Raw genomic sequence first — 22825 nt, 5'->3', positions numbered from 1 at the left:
AATAAAAATTAATAAAAATAATAAAATTAATATCTGACTGTGTAAGGACTCCAAAACGTATGTTTGGTGAAGATCATGAAACAAAAATTCAAAAGTTACAGAATAAAAACACAACAGCTGCAAAGTGTGCGAGTGCGAGTCTGAAATAAATAAATATATATGTGTATATATATATATATATATATTTCAAGCGCTTTTACTGTTATTAAATTTTTTAAGTAAGACAAGGAAAATGAATGAATCAGTACTCATAGATGAAAACACTGCCTCTTTGTGTCAACTTGTGTTATTTTCTGTAAATCTTATATTCACAGCTATTTAGATAAATTGTCAAATTTTGACCTTTGGAGAAAAATACATCAAAAGAAAACCAAAAAGTTTGCTGGGAGAAATGTGAGAGGTTTCATTTTTTAAAAATTTGAGACTTTCAAGACATGAATTCATTGTCTTTAGAAGATTTTATCAGAAATCAGAAACATAAATGATGTGTACTTGTTGAAGAATATTTTAATAAATTGCGTAACTGCTTTACACTTACACCTTCCTTTTCTTCTCTTTCATCATTTAATGGTTAAACTTTGTGAAATCAACGCTGTATGTTTTGATATAGTCTAATTTTTTTAGGCTGAACATTTATTTATCTATATTTTTCAAAATGACCATAACTACCAGTAGTAATGGTAATTTGACTTTAGATCTTAACAGCGTTTCCCTGGTAACGGTTAACAAATAATCATGTAATCTGTTTCCTGTGTAAACTTCAGACTCCCTTAAACTTCACTCTGTTGCAACAAAGATGGCTGGGACTCTGACTTTTCTTCTCGTTTGTTCTCTGCTGCAGGGTGAGTGAAAGAAACTTGACATGTGCATTACATAAAGATGATTAAAGTTGATGATAATAACACACTGTTGTTAATTTAAAACATTTACTTATCAAATTATCTGACATCACTATTCAAGATCAATGTGCAGTAAACTACCAAGGCTTTTTATTTATGAGATATTTAAAAAAGTAGAAAAAGTAGAAAAAGTAGAGAAGAAAAGTCAGAGTCCCAGCCATCTTTGTTGCAACAGAGTGAAGTTTAAGGGAGTCTGAAGTTTACACAGGAAACAGATTACATGATTATTTGTTAACCGTTACCAGGGAAACGCTGTTAAGATCTAAAGTCAAATTACCATTACTACTGGTAGTTATGGTCATTTTGAAAAATATAGATAAATAAATGTTCAGCCTAAAAAAATTAGACTATATCAAAACATACAGCGTTGATTTCACAAAGTTTAACCATTAAATGATGAAAGAGAAGAAAAAGGAAGGTGTAAGTGTAAAGCAGTTACGCAATTTATTAAAATATTCTTCAACAAGTACACATCATTTATGTTTCTGATTTCTGATAAAATCTTCTAAAGACAATGAATTCATGTCTTGAAAGTCTCAAATTTTTAAAAAAATGAAACCTCTCACATTTCTCCCAGCAAACTTTTTGGTTTTCTTTTGATGTATTTTTCTCCAAAGGTCAAAAATTTGACAATTTATCTAAATAGCTGTGAATATAAGATTTACAGAAAATAACACAAGTTGACACAAAGAGGCAGTGTTTTCATCTATGAGTACTGATTCATTCATTTTCCTTGTCTTACTTAAAAAAATTTAATAACAGTAAAAGCGCTTGAAATATATATATATATATATATACACATATATATATTTATTTATTTCAGACTCGCACTCGGCACACTTTGCAGCTGTTGTGTTTTTATTCTGTAACTTTTTGAATTTTTTGTTTCGCGATCTTCACCAAACATACGTTTTGGAGTCCTTACACAGTCAGATATTAATTTTATTATTTTTATTAATTTTTTATTAATTTTATAACTTCAAACTTGTGTTTTATTAACCAAATGGCCTTCATGCTTTTTAATTGTGTTAATAAACGACTCGTGCTGAAGTGATTCGTAGAGTAGCCAGAAATACGTCAGCTGCTCTCGCCGGAGATATGCTCGTCTTACACTGTCAGTTATTAATTTTACTGCTTCATCATATGTTAACCAGGTAGCGGTCATGTTATTTAAAGCTTTATTTGTATAACAGCTCTAACTGTACATCCGTGCTAAATCCGCGCCTTCTCCCACTGTCAGTTTATATGTTTAGAGCCTGGAAATGATTGAAACAATGATGTGAGGATGACAGAGCTCATAAAAGGGTTTATTCCACTCTGTTGATCTCCTTTACAGGACAAAAAGAGTGTTTCACTTGTGGCATCATTTAATACCTCAAAACTTCAGCAGCTTTCTGTTCTGACTCTGAAGTTTTCCTGCAGTAGTATCCGCTCAGATTCATGTCCTCTGTTTAGAGGAGAGTCCTCAATGAGGCCTCGGCCCTCAAGGGCCCAGAGGTGGACATAGGCAATGAGGAGAATGCCTTTGAATTCCCTGTGTTCTAGCTCCAGCCCATCAGGTGATTCAGCCTACAGGTAGTACTCAGGTTTGAGGCATGAGGTTTTCCTGTCTGCCTCACCTCACATCCCTGATGTCCAGGCTGCTGCTCCTCAACACCATCCCACACTGACAAAAGCTGAATTCAATTTATTTCTCCAACTACATTTTATGCAGTCCTTCATGTATCATTCTTTGGTGGTAACAACACCAGCTGACACTAGGAGGCAGAGTGTTCATATAGTATCACCAAGAAGGACACTGATGATTTTCTGGTTGATCAATTTGTTACAGAAGGTTCACATAAAACCTTTTTTAAATTCTCTGATATGCATACAAAATAATTAAATGTCTTTGTCATTCACACTTTCACAAAAACAGTCACACACCAACAGCTGCAAATATAGTATCATCCAAAATGCCAACCTGCCTCTGCTTCATTTTTTTTGTGACACTTTGGCCTCTTTTCCACTTGCACCTGCTTGGCTTCACTAGAGTCTATTCAGTTATTAAAGTTTTCCATTAGATAGTATCTGGTATCAGGTCCTTTTTATTGCCTATTCAGATGGGGATACAAGTGAAAAGAATCAAGAAAATGTGGCATCAATAGCTTACATGCCACTGATCAGCAAGGAGTGATGTCAATGGATGAGCTCCTTGGCAAGTGTCAAAGTTGCCAGTTTTAAAAACCCAGCAACAACAAAATGACTGCACACACTGTTAGCTGCCTCCTCTGGCTGTCTTATGAGACCTCATATTTTCAACCAGTGTCCATACTTCAGGAAGCACAGGGTAGGTTTTGGCAGAAAGGATTTTACTCCACTCTGTGTAAGGGGAGTCAGTCTTACAGCTGTCAGGGGAAGAGGTGGAGGAGGGCAGATATCAGAGCAGGAAGTTGAAACCTTAGTTGCAAAGAGACAATGTGACAGCAACTAGTGTCCATATCAAGAACTGTTTAATGCACTCTGACGAATTCAGGCATTACAATATCTACAAGGGGAAATAAGAACTTTTTCAGTTGAATTCACAGACAAACACACACCAGCTAAAAGTTTTATTTCCTCTTTTATTCTGTCGATATATATAATTAATTAATGCATTTACTAAACATACTACTATGCGTGGTTACCTATGGGAAACACTTAACATGGTATAAAATAAAAAATTGAACTGTTGAGTTCAATTTGTTCAATTTGTTGTGGTAATATTGGTGGTACAAGGTTCAGCTGTGCATGAATGGCACTCAGGTGTAGTGCAATAAACTTGGTTGAGGAGAAAATAATGAAGCAATCATATGTGAGAAGCATAAATACTGAAAAAAGAGCAAATGTACAGGACACTAATATGTGGCAGGTCTCACAAGGCATCTTAACTATTCAAGGTCTTTCTCTTAAACATAGAAAAGAGCAGCTGTGTAGATCATTAATGTCTCTATTTCTTGAACAGTGCTGTTAAAAGCTTACGTGACCTAGTGGTAAACATGTCCCTGCCCCGCTTTTTTCACATCGAATGCAAAAACAAAACAAAGAAAAACACTATAACCTTTTACATTATCAGAAAACAGGATTATAGTCAGTATCAAAACTCTAGGAAGAATTTTCTACAGGTTTTGTGCAATCCCACTAAACTGAGCAACTCCAGCACCCTTTAAGAAACTGATATATAAGTGCTCAGTGGCTATTAAATGCATTTTAATAAAGAGAAGTGTGACTGATAATTATTTATTTAGAAACACAAAGTAAAACAAAATTAGATAGATCCTGAAGAATCAGTGAAGGTCACCTTGGAGCTGTGTTAATGACATCATACTCTGAAGAGCCGACATTTCTATGATTCAGTGACATGTAAGTTCTGTCTCTTCTTGTGGCTTCACATTCTTTCGTACTTTCCTACAAGAATGCAAAACAATTATTGAAAAATATTTTATGGAAACATCTGCAGAACTTTTAGTTTTAATCAACAACCAGTTTTAAAACATACCAAAGGAAAGCTGCACAGATCACACTGATACTGAAAAACACACCAGCAAGGACCCAAGGAAGGACTCCACTGTAAAATCCACAATGTGTTTCACAACCTGCCATGAATAATGATACCATGCACATATTATACCTGCTCAAGTTATGCTTAAACTTTTAAATATTTTAATTGTGTGATACATACACTGAACATCAAGGTGAGTCAGGTTAGAATGTCCAACCCCGATCTCTTTTGAGCCTTATTTTCGCCTGTCTCTGGAGAAGTTAATATTTAAACTGGTTCCAGTCCCAATAAAATTCTCCTGGTCTCCATCTGTTCTCTGGTACTGGACCAGAGGGACTGACTGAAACTGTGATGTTTTTAGATGAATCTGAAAAATGAGCACAGAAACATGCACACTGAAATGTTAGGACAGTTTTATTTACAGAATAATTGTGAATATCTGTAATACAGTAGTGCCCCAAAAGATAAAAAAAAATATAAAATACTCTTGAATGCAAAACACAATATTGTACCTCTAAGTATTAGCAGAGAGCAGACCAAACCAATATAAAGGTTTAATCTTAAGCAGAAACTGAAGAGTAAAAATGACAAGTTGTTTTTCTTGGTTTGTATCTTCCTGAAGACTCTGTTCATGTCCAATTAAACGATTTTCTTCTGTCTTTATCTTTGCAAGTGGAAAAATTATCTTGTGTATCTTCAGATTTAGAATTTTCTAAATGATGTACTGTATATAAATTGTTATTGTAAACTCAAACCAACTAGTTTTTAGTTGTTTTTATTTACATTTTCACAGAATTTTATATATATTTTTATTAAGCTGATTGTCATTTTTTAAATATTACTTTTTTGGCATTTTGCCTTTATAGTGATATTGCAGAGAGATGAACAGGGAAGCAGGGGAGAGAGTGAGAGGGAAGAAACACAGCAAAGGGCCTCATACCCAAACCCGGTGGCTGCTCTCTAAACACATGCGGCAACTAATCTTGGTCATTTTGACTTAAATGGAAGTTTGCCAATATTCACTTACCAACACTGATAGTTACAGTTTGATCATGGAATTTCTGAGTTGTCTGAGAATCTGGATTGATCCAAACATAAACACGTAGGTTATGGTCAGCTGTGCTCACATTGTCAATCATCAGGGTGCAGTTTCCCTCTGCAGCTTTACCCAATACCTTGGTGCGCCCTCTGAACGGCTGTTCCACGTTATGAGTATAAAATCCATCATAAACAACAGGATACTTTAGATTATGATGCTGGTACCAGATGACTCGATTGTAAGGTTCTGTCTGACATGGCACCATAACACAGGTTCCTTCAACAGCAACTTCCAATTCAATTCAATTTTATTTATATAGCGCGAAATCACAACAACAGTCGCCTCAAGGCGCTTTATATTGTACAGTAGATCGTACAATAATATATACAGAGAAAAACCCAACAATCATATGACCCCCTATGAGCAAGCACTTTGGCGACAGTGGGAAGGAAAAACTCCCTTTTAACAGGAAGAAACCTGCGGCAGAACCAGGCTCAGGGAGGGGCGGCCATCTGCTGCGACCGGTTGGGGTGAGAGAAGGAAACAGGATAAAGACATGCGGTGGAAGAGAGACAGAGATTAATAACAGATAGGATTCAATGCAGAGAGGTCTATTAACACATAGTGAGTGAGAAAGGTGACTGGAAAGGAAAAACTCAATGCATCATGGGAATCCCCCGGCAGCCTACGTCTATTGCAGCATAACTAAGGGAGGATTCAGGGTCACCTTGTCCAGCCCTAACTATATGCTTTAGCAAAAAGGAAAGTTTTAAGCCTAATCTTAAAAGTAGAGATACTGTCTGTCTCCCGAATCCAAACTGGAAGCTGGTTGCACAGAAGAGGGGCCTGAAAACTGAAGGCTCTCCCTCCCATTCTACTTTTAAATACTCTAGGAACAGCAAGTAAGCCTGCAGTGCGAGAGTGAAGTGCTCTAATAGGGTGATATGGTACTACAAGGTCCTTAAGATAAGATGGGGCCTGATTATTTAAGATCTTGTATGTGAGGAGCAGGATTTTGAATTCAATTCTGGATTTAACAGGAAGCCAATGAAGGAAGCCAATACAGGAGAAATTGTTTTCTTTCGAGTCCCTGTCAGGACTCTTGCTGCAGCATTTTGGATTAAGTGAAGGCTTTTCAGGGAGTTTTTAGGACAGCCTGATAATAATGAATTACAGTAGTCCAACCTGGAAGTAATAAATGCATGAACTAGTTTTTCAGCATCACTCTGAGACAGGATATTTCTAATTTTAGAGATGTTGCACAAATGGAAGAAAGCAGTCTTACATATTTGTTTAATATGTGCATTGAAGGACATGTCCTGGTCAAAAATGACTCCAAGGTTCCTCACAGTGTTACTGGACGCCAAGGTAATGCCATCCAGAGTAAGAATCTGGTTAGATACCATATTTCTAAGATTTTCAGGGCCGAGTAAAATAACCTCAGTTTTATCTGAATTAAGAAACAAAAAGTCAGCGGCCATCCGGGTCTTTATGTCTTTAAGACATTCCTGCAGTTTAACTAAATGGTGTGCGTTACCTGGCTTCATGGATAGAGCTGGGTGTCATCTACATAGCAGTGAAAATGTATGCTGTGTCTTCTAATGATGCTGCCTAAAGGAATCATGTATAATGTGAACAGAATTGGTCCTAGCACTGAACCCTGTGGAACACCATAACTGACCTTAGTGTGTGAAGAGGACTCTCCATTTACATGCACAAATTGGAGTCTATTAGATAGATATGATACAAACCACTGCAGCGAAGTACCTGTAATACCTACAGCATGTTCTAATCGCTCTAACAGAATATTATGGTCAACAGCATCGAACGCTGCACTGAGGTCTAGCAGGACAAGCACAGAGATGGGTCCACTTTCAGAGGCCATAAGAAGATCATTTGTAACCTTCACTAAAGCTGTTTCTGTGCTGTGATGAGCTCTGAAACCTGACTGAAACTCTTCAAATAAGCCATTCCTCTGCAGATGATCTGTTAACTGTTTGACAACTACTCTTTCAAGGTCTGTGAAGGTTCTCAGTCATCCAGGTCATCGTAGTCAAAGGAGTTTGCAAAGAAAAGCATCTGGACTTCTTTAAGTTGCTTGAAGACGTTTCACCTCTCATCCGAGAAGCTTCTTCAGTTCTAAGGTCAAATGGCCGAGAGTCCCAGATTTAAACCCAGTGGGAGTATCCCCCCAAAGAGGGACAAAGGACCCCCTGGTGATCCTCTAATCACATGAGCCAAGGTGTGAAAGCGGGTGTGGGACCTAATCAGCCAGGGTTTCGGGTGAGCTCATTGTGAAACCTGGCCCCACCTTGTCATGTGAATTCCTGAGGTCGGATGGCCCAGGATGTGAGTGGGCATTAAGGCGTCTGGAGAGGGAACTCAAAACTGGATTATAGATGGCAGACAGTTGGTGTCGTAAACCACCGCCTCTGTTCAAAGATGGTCGCCACAGTGGACATAGATGGCCCTTTCACTCCCTCTTTCAAACCATCTGTCCTCTCTGTCCAAAATGTGAACATTGGCATCCTCGAAAGAGTGACTTTTATCCTTAAGATGCAGATGGACTGCTGAGTCTTGTCCCGTGGAGGTGGCTCTTCTATGTTGTGCCATGCGCTTGTGAAGTGGCTGTTTGGTCTCTCCGATGTAGAGGTCTGGGCATTCCTCGCTGCACTGTACAGCATACACCACGTTATTGAGTCTGTGTTTAGGAGGGGGGGGGGTTGCAGTGATGTGCCCGTGAGCTCTGCCGGCAGCCAGCTGTGCCAGAGTGGACCGAGCCCCAGGCCCAGAGGCCGAGGGCACCCCTACCCCCAAAGGAGCCCGAGCGAGCCCCAGGCTCCAGGCCCCGACAAGCAGCCACCAGAAGTGAGCCGGTGGATACCTGAGCGCCCAGCCCTAGACACCAAGAACCACCAGCGGCGCCAGCCACTGGCAGGGGAGTGGTGGGGGAGATAGGCCTCACACCTTGAAGGGCCTGAGATGTCCCTAGAGAGGTGGCGTCTAATACCTGACCTGACATATAGACACAGACACGAACATCCATTCCCACCCTCATGCTCTCATATGCAAATCCTCAGCAGTCACCCAAAGTGGAGACAGACATAAATAGATGCTGTACACACAATCCCAAGCATACTCTATACCCCAGGTCTAGGTACCTTTGCCCCTGGAAGGGGAAACTGCACCCAGACCCAATGTTACCCTCTTCCCTGGAGTGGAGAGTGAGAGAAGCAGACTGCAGACGCCGCAGCAGCAGGGAGGCCCCACATTCCAGAACCCAATCGAACGGCCAACTCCTCCTCCCAGCCCCCGCCCCAACAAGCAACAGAGAACGGGGGTGTGTGAAATGGTAAATGGCCTGTATTTGTATAGCACTTTACTAGTCCCTAAGGACCCCAAAGCGCTTTACACATCCAGTCATCCACCCATTCACACAGTGGTGATGGCAAGCTACATTGTAGCCACAGCCACCCTGGGGCGCACTGACAGAGGCGAGGCTGCCGGACACTGGCGCCACCGGGCCCTCTGACCACCACCAGTAGGCAACGGGTGAAGTGTCTTGCCCAAGGACACAACAACCGAGACTGTCCAAGCCGGGCTCGAACCGCAACCTTCCGATTACAAGACAAACTCCCAACTCTTGAGCCATGATCGCCCTGAAGACTCCAAACCTCCCTCCACCCGTTCATATGTAGTGTTGATGCATGTGTGTTCGAAGGTGCATTTAAAACCCAGGAGGGCATGGAGCTACCTGCCAGGGAGTAGCAGGCAAGCGCATAGTCCCTCCCGATAGCCCTCAATGTATACGTGTATTTAAAATTGAGAGGTGGGCAACGGCGCCAGAGTTGAGGTTGTACACCCTGACAGTCTTCTGGATGCCGTGTAGCATGCCCACCCCCAAGGTCCTATATGTATGTGTTATGAGAGTGTGAGTAATGTGAATGTCTAAGTTGTGGGATAAAATTGAGGCACAGGCTGATGATGGGTGATTGTGGTGGAGCGGGAAGAGGGAGGCAGCTGGAGATGGGGAGGGAAAGAAGGGACCAGGTTTCCTCCAGAAGGTTTGCCAATTAACTCAAGTTGCAATTAAGGTGCAATATAGGGCAGTACAGGGCTTTGTATCTACCACTCCGCTGTGATATAATGAGCGGTCACGGTCACGTAGCTTTCTGTTGACCTGGAGGTCCACCCATTTTCAGTTGGGCAACAGAAGATGCCTGGGACAGTTCAGCCATAACTTTAAACTTTTTCTGCTCATACATGCCTGGGTACGATCTTGTCACTGAAGTGGACGCGCAACGGGATATCGTAGCGTGGCTCAAGCATCATCATAGTTTAAACCCCTTGTTTTGCACAAGGGAATACGCCTCCGCCTGCAGCTAAACACCCCAGTAGCATTTGTAATAGCTTTAGCCCGGTCGGATTTGGCAGCAAAGGGTTGCTTAAATGCCGCAAACTCCTCTGCTCCTCCACTTGGACCGCTAGCACTGGCCATAATTATCGCTTGACAGACTAACCACGCACACCATACACATACTTTTTTTCCTTCTTTTTGGAATCTTCGGATCACGTGCGTGCCGAACCGTGGAGTGGGATCGGTTCGGATTACGGATCAACCGTGATCCGTTGCACCACTAGTTGCCGGTGTCTGTAACTTCACCCTTCTGAGAACAGAATCACCAACTACCAGAGTTTGACCCCCGGCGGGTGTGTTGCCGAGTGGGGAAAAACGGTTAGACACATGAACATGTTGGTGGTGTACCTGGGGCTTCTGTTTAAGACTATGCTTCCTCCTCACCGTCACCCAGCCGCCTCTTTCCCCAGCTGCTTGGGGTCTGCCGGGAACAGCTAGCGGGCCTACACTATCTTCGGCTGCACCAGCTACAGGGGCCTGGCTAGCTACGGGTGAATGAAGGGTGCGAAGCCGAGACTCCAAGTCAGTAATCCTGGCCTCAAGAGTTGCAAATATGCTACATTTGTTACAAGAATCATTACTGCTAAAGGAGGCCGAGGAGTAACTAAACATCTGACACAATGAGCAGGAAAGTGCAGGAGGGACAGGTGAAGTAGCCATGGTGCTAGCGAGTTGGCTACGAGCTAAGCTAAGCTAGCTAAACAGTAAAGACACAGTGAGTGAATACTTTGGCCATAAATTAGGTAGTGAGTACACAGAAAGTGTACTTCAGATGAAGCACGTGAAGATTATACTATGGAAAAAGTATGTATCTGACAGTTTTAATTAAACTGTTACAGAAGCTACTCAAAACACCACTGTGTTTGAGTAGGAACAGGAAGTGATACTCTCCGCAGGGAGCGAGCACCAAGTGACAGCGCCATCAAGAGTCAGGAGTCAACTTCATAAGTTAGTTATAAGTCCCCAAAACAGGCAACAACTGTTTTGGGTACTCTAATGTCAAGCCTTTCACCTGCTGGAGAACTGAGGTACCTCAAAAGGGTGAGAGGAAGAGGAGAGCAGAAGGAAGGTCAAAACATCACTAAACCACAAAATGTTGTAATAATATCTTTGGTGATGACCCACAAATGGAAGAGATGCTATTATGAAAGCTGGCTAACCACTAAGAGACATCAACAATATAAAAATAACAAAAATCACCAGTGACTTCTCAGAAATGAACCTAATATTGCTGTCAACTCATTAAAAATGAAATGAGTGGATGTTCCTGTATCCTGGTTTCTGTCTTCAAATTCTAAGGAATATATCCTACCTTTACTACAAAATTACTAAAGATTAATTTGATAAGGTGACACGATTATGACTTAACCAGAAGTATTGCTACAGGAAAATAATACAGTAATACCAAAAGTATGAAATGAACATTGCTTTTTATATATTATTTTATTTTTTGTGAAACCTGTGGAGCTTTTATGTTGTTTTGTTCCCCAAATGGGGCGATCGTGGCTCAAGAGTTGGCAGTTCGTCTTGTAAACGGAAGGTTGCGGGTTCGAGCCCCAGCTCGGACAGTCTCGGTCGTTGTGTCCTTGAGCAAGACACTTCACCGTCAAAGGAGTTTGCAAAGAAAAGCGTCTGGACTTCTTTGAGTTGCTTGAAGACGTTTCACCTCTCATCCGAGAAGCTTCTTCAGTTCTAAGGTCAAATGGCCGAGAGTCCCAGATTTAAACCCAGTGGGAGTATCCCCCCAAGGAGGGACAAAGGACCCCCTGGTGATCCTCTAATCACATGAGCCAAGGTGTGAAAGCGGGTGTGGGACCTAATCAGCCAGGGTTTCGGGTGAGCTCATTGTGAAACCTGGCCCCACCCTATCATGCGATTTCCTGAGGTCAGATGGCCCAGGATGTGAGTGGGCGTTAAGGCGTCTGGGGAGGGAACTCAAAACTGGATTATAGATGGCAGACAGTTGGTGTCGTAAACCACCGCCTCTGTTCAAAGATGGTCGCTCACAGTGGACATAGATGGCCTCTTTCACTCCTCTTTCAAACCATCTGTCCTCTCTGTCCAATATGTGAACATTGGCATCCTCGAAAGAGTGACCTTTATCCTTAAGATGCAGGTGGACTGCTGAGTCTGCTGAGTCTGCAAACTCCTTTGACTACGATGACCTGGATGACTGAGAACCTTCACAGACACAAGACACTTCACCCATTGCCTACTGGTGGTGGTCAGAGGGCGCCAGTGTCCGCAGCCTCGCCTCTGTCAGTGCGCCCAGGGCGGCTGTGGCTACAATAGCTTGCCATCACCAGTGTGTGTATGAATGGTTGGATGACTGAACGTGTAATGCGCTTTGGGGTCCTTAGGGACTAAGTAAAAGCGCTATACAAATATAGGCCATTTGCCATTTTTTCTCTCTCAGTCATTCCAAGTTGACACTCGTTGTTAATGGTTTTACATTCCATTAACTGTTTAAGAGCATTATCAGCAACAGAACTAAAGACAAAAGTGGGTCGTTATTACCAGTCATCAAACTCAGTAGTCTAAGCAGATGAGCGGCCGCCATGAAGACAGCAGTCACTTTACAGCATCCGATAAGTCACCTTTGGCCTTTCAACCTCTGAAACACAGTAGCTGTAACATTGTTTTTATAATACAGGTCATAATACACTGACACAAAATCAGTTACTGAGGAAGTGTATAGTACTACAGTTGATTTTCTACACTAGAATCCTAGAAAGTAGAAAGTACATAGAAAGTACTTCCAGGTTGAACAAAGCACAAAACTTCGCTTTACATTAGTAATACAGTCTTAGATCTTCAGAAAGGAAGTTCAATCTTTATAGCTTATGAGAAACATACCTGGCCAGATAGATGCTGCTTCACTGTGTTTGTGATGGCCCAGTCTGTTTCCTTTCCCACATCACTTTTTAACCACAAGCTTAATCACCCTGCCACTTTCTCTGCTATTCAGCCTGTTTGAGGCTGACTAAGGCAGTCAGTCTGAACATGAGAAACCCTGAAAGACTTAAAGAAGGGCTCTGTTTGTTTCACTGAATTCCCAGTTTGCTAAACACTTCATCATATGTTGTTCATTAAACTCCAAAGCAGTGTGACAAAGGTTAGATGGATTGGGACAGATTCCTGTGTTAACGTAAGTTCTTCGAAAAATGATTACATACATATTTATACATCACTTTTCATAATGCAATAAGGAGGAACGTAGGAACTCAAAATCAGGTTAGATCAGGTGATGAACAAATATTATTATCAGTCAATGCAATGCAACCCAGAACATTTACTCAGTGAAATGACATCATTCACCTTAGAGGACAAACGTACAGGAAATACGAAATAGCATGAGTGAATCCATGAGCGAACTCGAAAGCACCAAAGCACATTAACATAAGACAAAAACTCCCAGGTGTACGGAATTTAAAAAAATGTTTGACAAAATAATTTATTGAAAAAACTGAATCACTTGTATTTATGTTTAAGTATCATTCATTATATTTATAGCCTACAACAAGATAGACACTTAAATCAAGTATAACTGACTGTGAATGGTCCTTGTATTTTCATAATTATCATGTCTGCTTATCATGGTACTATAAATATATTAATATCACCTCTATATATAGATAGTGTGTGATTGGGTACACAATACAACAACTAATTATCAGAACAGTTATCAACACTTTTCCTGCAATTGTATGTTAATAAAACAAACAAACAAAAAAAGCTGAACAATAAGATTCAGATGTGTGTTGTGATGATGTTCAGTTACCAAGCAATAATATTCTATAAATTATTTTATATTTAATCTTTTTTTATGTAATTATTTTCCAAGATTGTTTCAAAAAATGATTTTTATCATGTTCTACAAATTTACCACCTATTCTTTGATGAAGGCTGGAAATGGTTCGAGCATAGACTATTTATAGCAAAAGTAATTTGGCATTTAATTACTTGGAATTTGGAGCATTCAATCATAGGAAGGCTATATCACATCCCAGATGAAGCTAGACTATAACTGGGTCATGCTCAGAGCCATGTGTTTGTTGCAGGCTAATCAGACTAAAATGAATTACCAGCAAATTTCAAGCATGCAAACTGCATGTCCAGAGCTTCTCCCAGCTTCTCTAACAGGTCTCCTTGGACCAGTTGTAGCCACTTGGTAGCGACCCAGTCTTTGACTATTTCAGGGAGTATCTGAGATACTGTGCTAAACAAGCCCATGACCTGAACAAAGGGAATATAATTGCATTGCTCAATGTCTTTGCCACAGTGTGACTAAATGTGTCAAGGACACACCCAGACAAGAGACCAGCTACTTATTTATTTTGTAGTAAGCTCGAGGATGCAAAAGGTTGCATTATGACATGAAAAGTATTTGTCTGCTTTCTGATTTCTTATTTCCTACCATATTTGTCACATGTTTCAGATAATCAAAATTTTTTTAAAGATTTGGACTTTTTTATAAAAAGTGTTTTGAATTTACTTGGGTTATTTTTTTCTAATATCAAGATTAGTTTAATGTTCTGAAACTCGTAAGTGTGACCAATATGCAAAAAGCAAAACATCAGGAAATCAGGGATAAATATTTTTTCACAGCACTATATATCTATTTTTGCATAGCGCTTTGTTCTTTAAATTTGACTTGTACATATTCACACCCCACTTCCTTCCTCATATTTCTAGGCTCCACCTGAGCATACAGGCCTCCCATTTCTACTGCATTGCTCACAAACTTTCTGTTAAATCCCCTCACCATGCACTTCTCTTTCAAATAAGATCTGCCAGGTGGATTCATGTCCAAAGATTTTCCACCCTTTTTTTCTTGCTCTTCATCTTCCAGTTGACATTAGAGTAAATCAGTTCGTTCTCGTCCCCTTTCTTGTCTGATTTTTTGCATCCTCCTTCTGCATTTTTTGGCCCAGAGCTTGGCAAGTCAGTGCTGCTTGGTCCAGCGATGTTTGCAGGGTGAAGATTTTCTGCCCCTCTCAGTCCATCAGCGTTTGCATAAATGCACTCTTCTGTTGTGTTTGGTTCCTACAATTACATAGAAAATATCAGTGGTAAAGATAATCTACTTCTTGCTGTATAGTTACAGAAGCATAAGCCTTTGTCAACACTGTTAAAAGGAAGATAAAGCACCTCATTTCCTTCTTCAGTTAGAGGCTGACTCATTGCAACTGTGTTGTTTTCATCTGTTAAGTGACCTTTATTTTTACAAGGATTCTTTTGAGCCCTAAAAAAAAAAGTAGAACATCAAGCTTATATGCATACAATACATACATTGTAGTTTTGCCAATATTTACATTTTAGTTCACAGCATGAATTTACAAGACACACTGAAGCAAAAAGTCATGAGCTCAACCACCTCTACAAAAGTGAGTTAAGGCTTATGTTAGATTGTCTGCTAGCAAGCAATAATACAGTTGTACATGCATTACTGAATGTTAACAGACAAACGTTTTGAAAATGAATACATGCAAACATTAACCACCAGTAACATGTTATATGGACTGTTGATGAACACATTTGATTGATATTACATTTAATCAATAGTGTCACCAATGTTATGTATAAAGTCAGCTGTTTTTTAACAAATGAAGGCCTAAATAAACAAAGTAATTATCAGCATTTAGTCAAATAGAATCAGGACAAATAAAGTTTACTGTAACACTACAGTGTGAAGGTTTTCTGAAAAAGTCTCAAGTTGTTTACTTACCTGATAAAAAACACATATAGTAGCAGTGCTAACAGCAGCACTGCAAGAGTGGATATTATCGCTGGATACAGAACTGAATTTAAAAAAAGAAAAAGAAAAATACCCTGTATATTAATCGTGTAGTCTTTAAAAAATAATGTTTGTTTGAACTCACAACATACATTTTATGAAACTCCTAGTGTGTCTATTATAACTGGACTGAAGTAACTGATTCATTCTTCATATGGATTAGAGGGTATCTAAAACTTCTTGCAAAGAAATTGATTGCAAGTGAATCCTAGAGGAGCATAGATGTAATCCTAACATTATCTCTTAGTGGGCTCTGTAGAGTACACTGTATCACTGGCTAAGGTTTCAAACATCCTTGATCTCCACTTTAGTACGTATACAACTTAAGCAATAATATTTACAAGTGTAAAAAAGACATACGTTGATGTTCTGTGGAAATCTGTTGGCTGCTGACACAAAATTGTTGACTGGCTGAGCCCAGAGAGTTGAAGCTGCGGCAAAGCAGGGTGAGATGATCTTTCTTATGAGGCTGATTCAGAGTGAAGAAGCTCCTCAGAATTGTCCTGTTCAGAGTCTGATTGAATATTTCACATTTAGAGTGATTGACAGGTAGTTCATTCAAATACCACTGTATAGCGGGGGATGGGTTTCCCAGAGTCTCACAGGAACAGTTGAGCTGACTTTGTGTTGAGCTGCAGTGTGATGAGAGCAGGATCTGTGGAGGATCTGTCATTGAAGACAGAGAGAGGAGTTAGTCACAATCATGTTGAATACATTTTACTGCCTCCCTCTTCCCGCTCCACCACAATCACCCATCATCAGCCTGTGCCTCAATTTTATCCCACAACTCAGACATTCACATTACTCACACTCTCATAACACATACATATAGGACCTTGGGGGTGGGCATGCTACACGGCATCCAGAAGACTGTCAGGGTGTACAACCTCAACTCTGGTGCCGTTGCCCACCTCTCAATTTTAAATACACGTATACATTGAGGGCTATCGGGAGGGACTATGCGCTTGCCTGCTACTCCCTGGCAGGTAGCTCCATGCCCTCCTGGGTTTTAAATGCACCTTCGAACACACATGCATCAACACTACATATGAACGGGTGGAGGGAGGTTTGGAGTCTTCAGGGGCGATCATGGCTCAAGAGTTGGGAGTTTGTCTTGTAATCGGAAGGTTGCCGGTTCGAGCCCCGGCTTGGACAGTCTCGGTTGTTGTGTCCTTGGGCAAGACACTTCACCCGTTGCCTACTGGTGGTGGTCAGAGGGCCCGGTGGCGCCAGTGTCCGGCAGCCTCGCCTCTGTCAGTGCGCCCCAGGGTGGCTGTGGCTACAATGTAGCTTGCCATCACCACTGTGTGAATGGGTGGATGACTGGATGTGTAAAGCGCTTTGGGGTCCTTAGGGACTAGTAAAGTGCTATACAAATACAGGCCATTTACCATTTCACACACCCCCGTTCTCTGTTGCTTGTTGGGGCGGGGGGGCTGGACATGTGCATTACATAAAGATGATTAAAGTTGATGATAATAATAATAACACACTGTTGTTAATTTAAAACATTTACTTATCAAATTATCTGACATCACTATTCAAGATCAATGTGCAGTAAACTACCAAGGCTTTTTATTTATGAGATATTTAACAGTAAAAGTGTTTTGTATTAGTATCTGAATTTAATACTGAGTCGTTGTAACATGATAAATGTGCAGAAGGAAGAGATAAAACTGTTTGGGTTTTTGTTGTTATTGTTGTTTTTCATTATCGTGTTGTGTTTCAGGTGCTCTGTGTGAAAAGTGGGCCATCAATATGCCACAGAATATAAATGTCTTGAGAGGAGCCTGTGTGACCATCCCCTGCTCCTTTGATGTAAACAGCGACCATGAAAAAAACTTAGATCATACATGTAAAGCATATTGGAGTGATTCACTTCCAATTAGTGGTGAAAATGCAAAACTAAAGCCAACTAAAGACATGACAGGAGATCTAACAAAGAAAGACTGCACCACAACTTTCAATGATGCAAGTCTTCTTCAAAGTACTAAATATTACTTCAGACTGGAGTGTGATAATGCACTGAAAATCACTTTTTCACAAGCTGGTGTGGATATTTCAGTAAAAGGTAAGTTTTTATATCCTTATAAAGACAATTCATATGAATAAACGACACTAGTCAAGCTGCTTTGACTTTGACATTGTGAATTTACTGAATTTTGCACAGCACATAAAAAACTGAAGTGAATTACTGCTCATTTGTTTAGTGACTGGTTAAAATATGTCTTCCCACCAGATGATCCTCCTTCACCGACTCTGACTCCATCCACACTGGAGGTGGAGGAGGGAACCTCAGTGAGTCTGACGTGCTCTGCTCCAGCTCCATGTTGGTCTCATCCTCCAGCTCTGACATGGACCCCTAACCTGGGTCAGAGTCAGGAGACACTGCAGGAGAATCAGGACAAAACTAAAGTCAAGACCTCTGTTATGAATTTCACTGCTTCTCACCTCCATCATGGAAATAAAATCTCCTGCACTGCTGTCTACAAGAACAATCGTGGTAGCACTGATGTCACTGCTGAAACAAGTTTAGCCGCTGATATTTCATGTGAGTTTATTTTTTCTCTTCTAAACTGAAATCGTAATGATTTACTTTTTTTTTAATGGATTAAATTACACAAAATGATTAGTCAGTTACAGTTATTTTATTAGTATGCCATAACAATGTCTTTGAGATTTATAAAATATAATGAAGGCTTTTCAAGTTTGAATTTAATGATTATTTAATGATTTAAGTCTTTCTTTTGTTAGCTCTGTTTTTTACTTTAGGATGTCTTCAAAACTGACAATAAAACAAAACTATATTTAGTGAGTCATGTTGCACAGTCGTTTTTATTTTAAACAGCAGTTTTTCATTTACATCCTATGATAACATTTTCTCACATTATCATGTTTCTAATTTAACACGAGCTTGTCGGAACTTTCAGATTCCCTCTGAAGCTCGAACAAGAAAGTAGAATAGCAGAAACGTTTTACTTTTGACATTTGGCTTTGTGGTCTGTAATATGATGATCTATTAATAGTTCCGTTAAAGTGCAAAAGAAGCTGTGATGTGTGATTTACATAATGTTACATTTAACAAATTATCATTATACTCATTTTTAGATTCACCCAAAGATGTACAAATTTCAGTCAGTCCCTCTTGTCCAGTACCAGAGAACAGCAATGTGAGTCTGACCTGCAGCAGTAATGCCAACCCAGCAGTAGAAAACTACACCTGGTACAGAGCTGATGGAGACCAGGAGACTTTTATTGGGACAGGAATGAGTTTAAATATTAAAGTCTCCAGAGACAGACGAAGATTTTTCTGCAAGGCTGAAAATCAGATCGGAGTTGGACATTCTAACCTGACTCACCTTGTTGTTCAGTGTATGTATCACACAATTAAAATATTTAAAAGTTTAAGCATAACTTGAGCAGGTATAATATGTGCATGGTATCATTTTTCATGGCAGATTGTGAAACACATTGTGGATTTTACAGTGGAGTCCTTCCTTGGGTCCTTGCTGGTGTGTTTTTCAGTATCAGTGTGATCTGTGCAGCTTTCCTTTGGTATGTTTTAAAACTGGTTGTTGATTAAAACTAAAAGTCCTGCAGATGTTTCCATAAAATATTTTTCAATAATTGTTTTGTATTCTTGTAGTAAAGTACAAAAGAATGTGAAGCCACAAGAAGAGGACAGAACTTACATGTCACTGAATCGTAGAAATGTCAGCTCTTCAGAGTATGATGTCATTAACACAGCTCCAAAGTGACCTTCACTGATCCTTCAGGATTGCTCTATCGATCTATCGATCTATCTATCTATCTAATTTTGTTTTATTTTGTGTTTCTAGATAAATAATTCTCAGTCACACTTCTCTTTATTGAATGCATTTAATAGCCACTGAGCGCTTATTCATCAGTTTTCATCAAAGGGTGCTGGACCTGCTCAATTTAGTGGGATTGAGCAAATCCAGTAGAAAACGCTTCCTAAAGCTTTGATACTGACTATAATCCTGTTTGTTGATAATGTAAATTTATATTAAACTTCACAGGCTATAGTTTTTTTCTTTGTTTTCTTTTTTGATAATATGTTCATTTTGCATTTAATGTTTATCAGTAGGTTACATAAGCTTTTAACAGCACTGTTTAGAAAATAGAGACATTAATGATCTACACAGCTGCTCTTTTCTATGTTTAAGAGAAAGACCTTGAATAGTTGAGCTGCCTTGTGAGACCTGCCACATATTAGTGTCCTGTACATTTGCCCTGTTATCAGCATTTATGTTTCTCACACATGATTGCCTGATTATTTCCTAATCAACCAAGTTTATTGCACTAAATGTTTAGAGTAAGATATCCTGTCACCTGAATGTCATTCATGCACAGCTGAACCTTGTACCACCAATATTACCACAACAAATGAATAAATTGAACTGCTCAACAGTTTTCATTTTATACCATGTTAAATGTTTTCCATGGATAACCATGTATAGTAGTATGTTTAGTAAATGTATTATTAATTATATATATTGACAGAGTAAAAGAGGAAACACTGGTTGAAAATATGAGGTCTCATATTTTCAAATATGAAGTCTCAACAGAGTGAGCAACAGCGTGATAATATCTGAAAAAAAAAGGATCAGTTACGTCTCATGTGGCCATAACATGTAGAAGCTGCAATTTCATAATTTTTAAAGAAAGTCCAGATCCTCTGTTAGCCCAGCCCCTGCAAATGTGGTCTTAGCAGAAAGCCCATGATGTCCCTTTGACAGTACAGCAGCAGTCACATAGATTGCATAAACGGTGCTCAGCGTGGAGGCCTCAGGCTCATGTCCCGACAAAGAACAAAAATTAATTGCTGGATCTTCCAGTTTGAATCTCCATTATGAGACTAAATGCACAGATAAAGATAAAACCTTGACTGAGGAAGCGCAGCAAGGGAAATATGTACCTAACCAAAGTCTACTTGCACATGAATTGACAACCTGATGAACGCTTTCATGAGAAAGTAGCTGTTTGTTTTAGCTACATTCTTATTCAGATGCTAAAAGCGAAGATCTTGGTTAGGATCAATCTTCATTTGTAAATAAACATTTTCAGTGATGAAGTTTAACACATCCAGACTCAGATCCTCTCTCAGTGACGATCATCTACCTGTCCATCATCCTTTTCATTTCCACCTCAGATACTGAACCTGACTTTAAAGCTATTGTTAAAGCCAAAAAAAGATGACAGATCTGAAAGTCTGCAGATGAAGTAATAAAAATACAAGCAAACTACTAGGCTGCAAACATAAAAAGTTAATGGATGAAGAAGTGCTATTGCAGCTGTTTCAGACTGAATAAGCTGGCAGTCCTGCCATGGTCATCCTGCATCACAGCATCAGTCAGTAGTTACCGCTGCAGGTGATGATCTTACAGCTTCCTTCTGTCGAAAGCTTAGACTTAAAAAGAATAAAAAATAATATTATATTTTGATAGCTAAATCACATTATTATAGCTCAACGTCTCCAGCGTGAATCAACAGGTGTAACTTCTCCATCTGTGGCTGTAGTTCAGGAGGTAGCATAGGTCATCTACTAATCGGAAGGTTTGTGATTGCAGACTGGCTGCTCCAGGCTCCATGCAGACTTGGGCAAGATACTAACCCTGAGTTGCTCTGCAATGCATTCAGGATGTGAATGATAGACAGAAAACATTTGCACAAAAAAGGTATATAAAAAAACTTCTTGTATGAATAGGTGAATGAGACCAGTTGTATAAAGCTCTTGGAGTGCTCAGATAGAGTAGAAAAGTGCTGGATAAAAACCAGTCATTTTACCATTGTTACGGGTTCGAAATTGAGGATGAGAGTAAAACAATGATAGTCCAGAAAAGGCCGTTCAAACAATTGATTTTAATGCACGCAGCGTGGAGAGGTGCAAACTGCAAAACAGTTGTACATCTCTACCCAAAATACACTCTAGATTGCTTTTATAACATCAGGGTATTGTAACGCCCCTTCTTGCGCTTACAAACACATAATTTGCATGTACAGAACATTCATGTATTTTAAGAATTAAATGCAACATAGAGGTTCCTCCTTGTGGCATACTCTTCCGAATATGGTGATGACCTAAGGCTTTTGAGGTCACCATGGACTGGACATCCTTCCGTCACCTGTAACTAAGCAAACTCAAATACCACAAGAAGCTGAATACATTCAGGCCTTTGCTCAGCTACTATTTTACTGTAACAATATACTCAGCATATGAGTTATGATACATATATATTTAACTCAATCATTTTAAAGTAGTTATAACTGCACCTGTAATAAAAATGTTAATATTTGATTATGATAACCCCTATAATATAAATTATAACATAATGCCAGCAGCTTCAATAGCTTCAATAAACACTTTGATGAAATGATAATTAATGCAATGACAAAGATGATGGTTATATAAAATAATCCCTGTAATTCCACACCATCTTGTTTGTCTAATCATCTTGAGTATTGTGGTCTGTGTGTGGATCCTTTTGGAGCAGCCACAGTTGCTGCAGGTGTCCTGAATTGATTGGTGGGTTTTCTTTTCTGCTGAGAGCATTCTGCTGATAACAGGTGAGAGAAGAGCAGGTGTGATCAAACAGAATCCATAAATCATGACAATAGTTTGATTTTTGTTGTGAAAATGACATTTAGATGATTACGTTGTCTGTCATTAGCAGTGGGTGTAGCAGGCAGTGTTGGCTAAGTTACTTTAAAAAAGTAACTAATTACTAATTACTAATTACTTAGTCAATATTGTATTTAAAATACTTATCTAATTACTGTGTCAGATAAGTAACTTAATTATTAAATAAGTAATTTAACTAAATACTTCTTAAAATCCCTATAAACCTTGAGTGGACAAACAATAGAAATTAAACTCTTTTAATAATAATTACATCTTTTTTAAAGACGGAGACTCTACAGTACGCAGCGGTAGCATGTCTTCCACAATGTAGCCTGCAATCATTTTTTAAGCTCACCTTCAGACGCTTTCTGTGCTGCTGAAGTAAAATGAAGTTTTGCCTGCTTAGCAGGAGTTGCCGCGGTGTTATCCATGGATGATGAACAAGGATCACTCAGAAGTGTTCATCTATGCTCTCGTGTCAGGCGCGTCAGTAGATTACTTGTGCTATTA

General features: G+C 39.6%; 2 protein-coding genes across 3 annotated transcripts; one reads left to right on the top strand and one right to left on the bottom strand.

The window, feature by feature from the left end:
• Positions 1–640: 640 nt before the first annotated feature.
• LOC116321462 (B-cell receptor CD22-like) lies at positions 641–20115 on the top strand. Of its 2 annotated transcripts, XM_039619721.1 has the most exons (7): positions 641–680; positions 765–842; positions 17402–17743; positions 17912–18223; positions 18781–19044; positions 19131–19227; positions 19319–20115. In XM_039619721.1, the coding sequence occupies exons 1-7, from the start codon at positions 656–658 to the stop codon at positions 19428–19430; spliced, it is 1230 nt and encodes a 409-aa protein (XP_039475655.1). In that variant the 5' UTR covers positions 641–655; the 3' UTR covers positions 19431–20115. The 2 variants fall into 2 exon arrangements, with proteins under 2 accessions (XP_039475655.1, XP_039475656.1); XM_039619722.1 differs by lacking the exons at positions 641–680; positions 765–842 and adding an exon at positions 15134–15262.
• Positions 4661–16729, bottom strand: LOC120442690 (myelin-associated glycoprotein-like). The gene is made up of 5 exons (XM_039619723.1): positions 16033–16729; positions 15604–15676; positions 15027–15120; positions 14641–14921; positions 4661–4786 (listed from the first exon to the last, which is right to left on the bottom strand). The coding sequence occupies exons 1-4, from the start codon at positions 16343–16345 to the stop codon at positions 14679–14681; spliced, it is 723 nt and encodes a 240-aa protein (XP_039475657.1). The 5' UTR covers positions 16346–16729; the 3' UTR covers positions 4661–4786; positions 14641–14678.
• Positions 20116–22825: the final 2710 nt, after the last annotated feature.

This window comes from Oreochromis aureus, linkage group 11 (genome assembly GCF_013358895.1).
Source record: "Oreochromis aureus strain Israel breed Guangdong linkage group 11, ZZ_aureus, whole genome shotgun sequence".
In the NCBI taxonomy this organism is placed as follows: Eukaryota; Metazoa; Chordata; class Actinopteri; order Cichliformes; family Cichlidae; genus Oreochromis; species Oreochromis aureus.
Note: the sequence above shows the minus strand (reverse complement) of the source record. Positions and strands in the feature narration are given on the sequence as shown.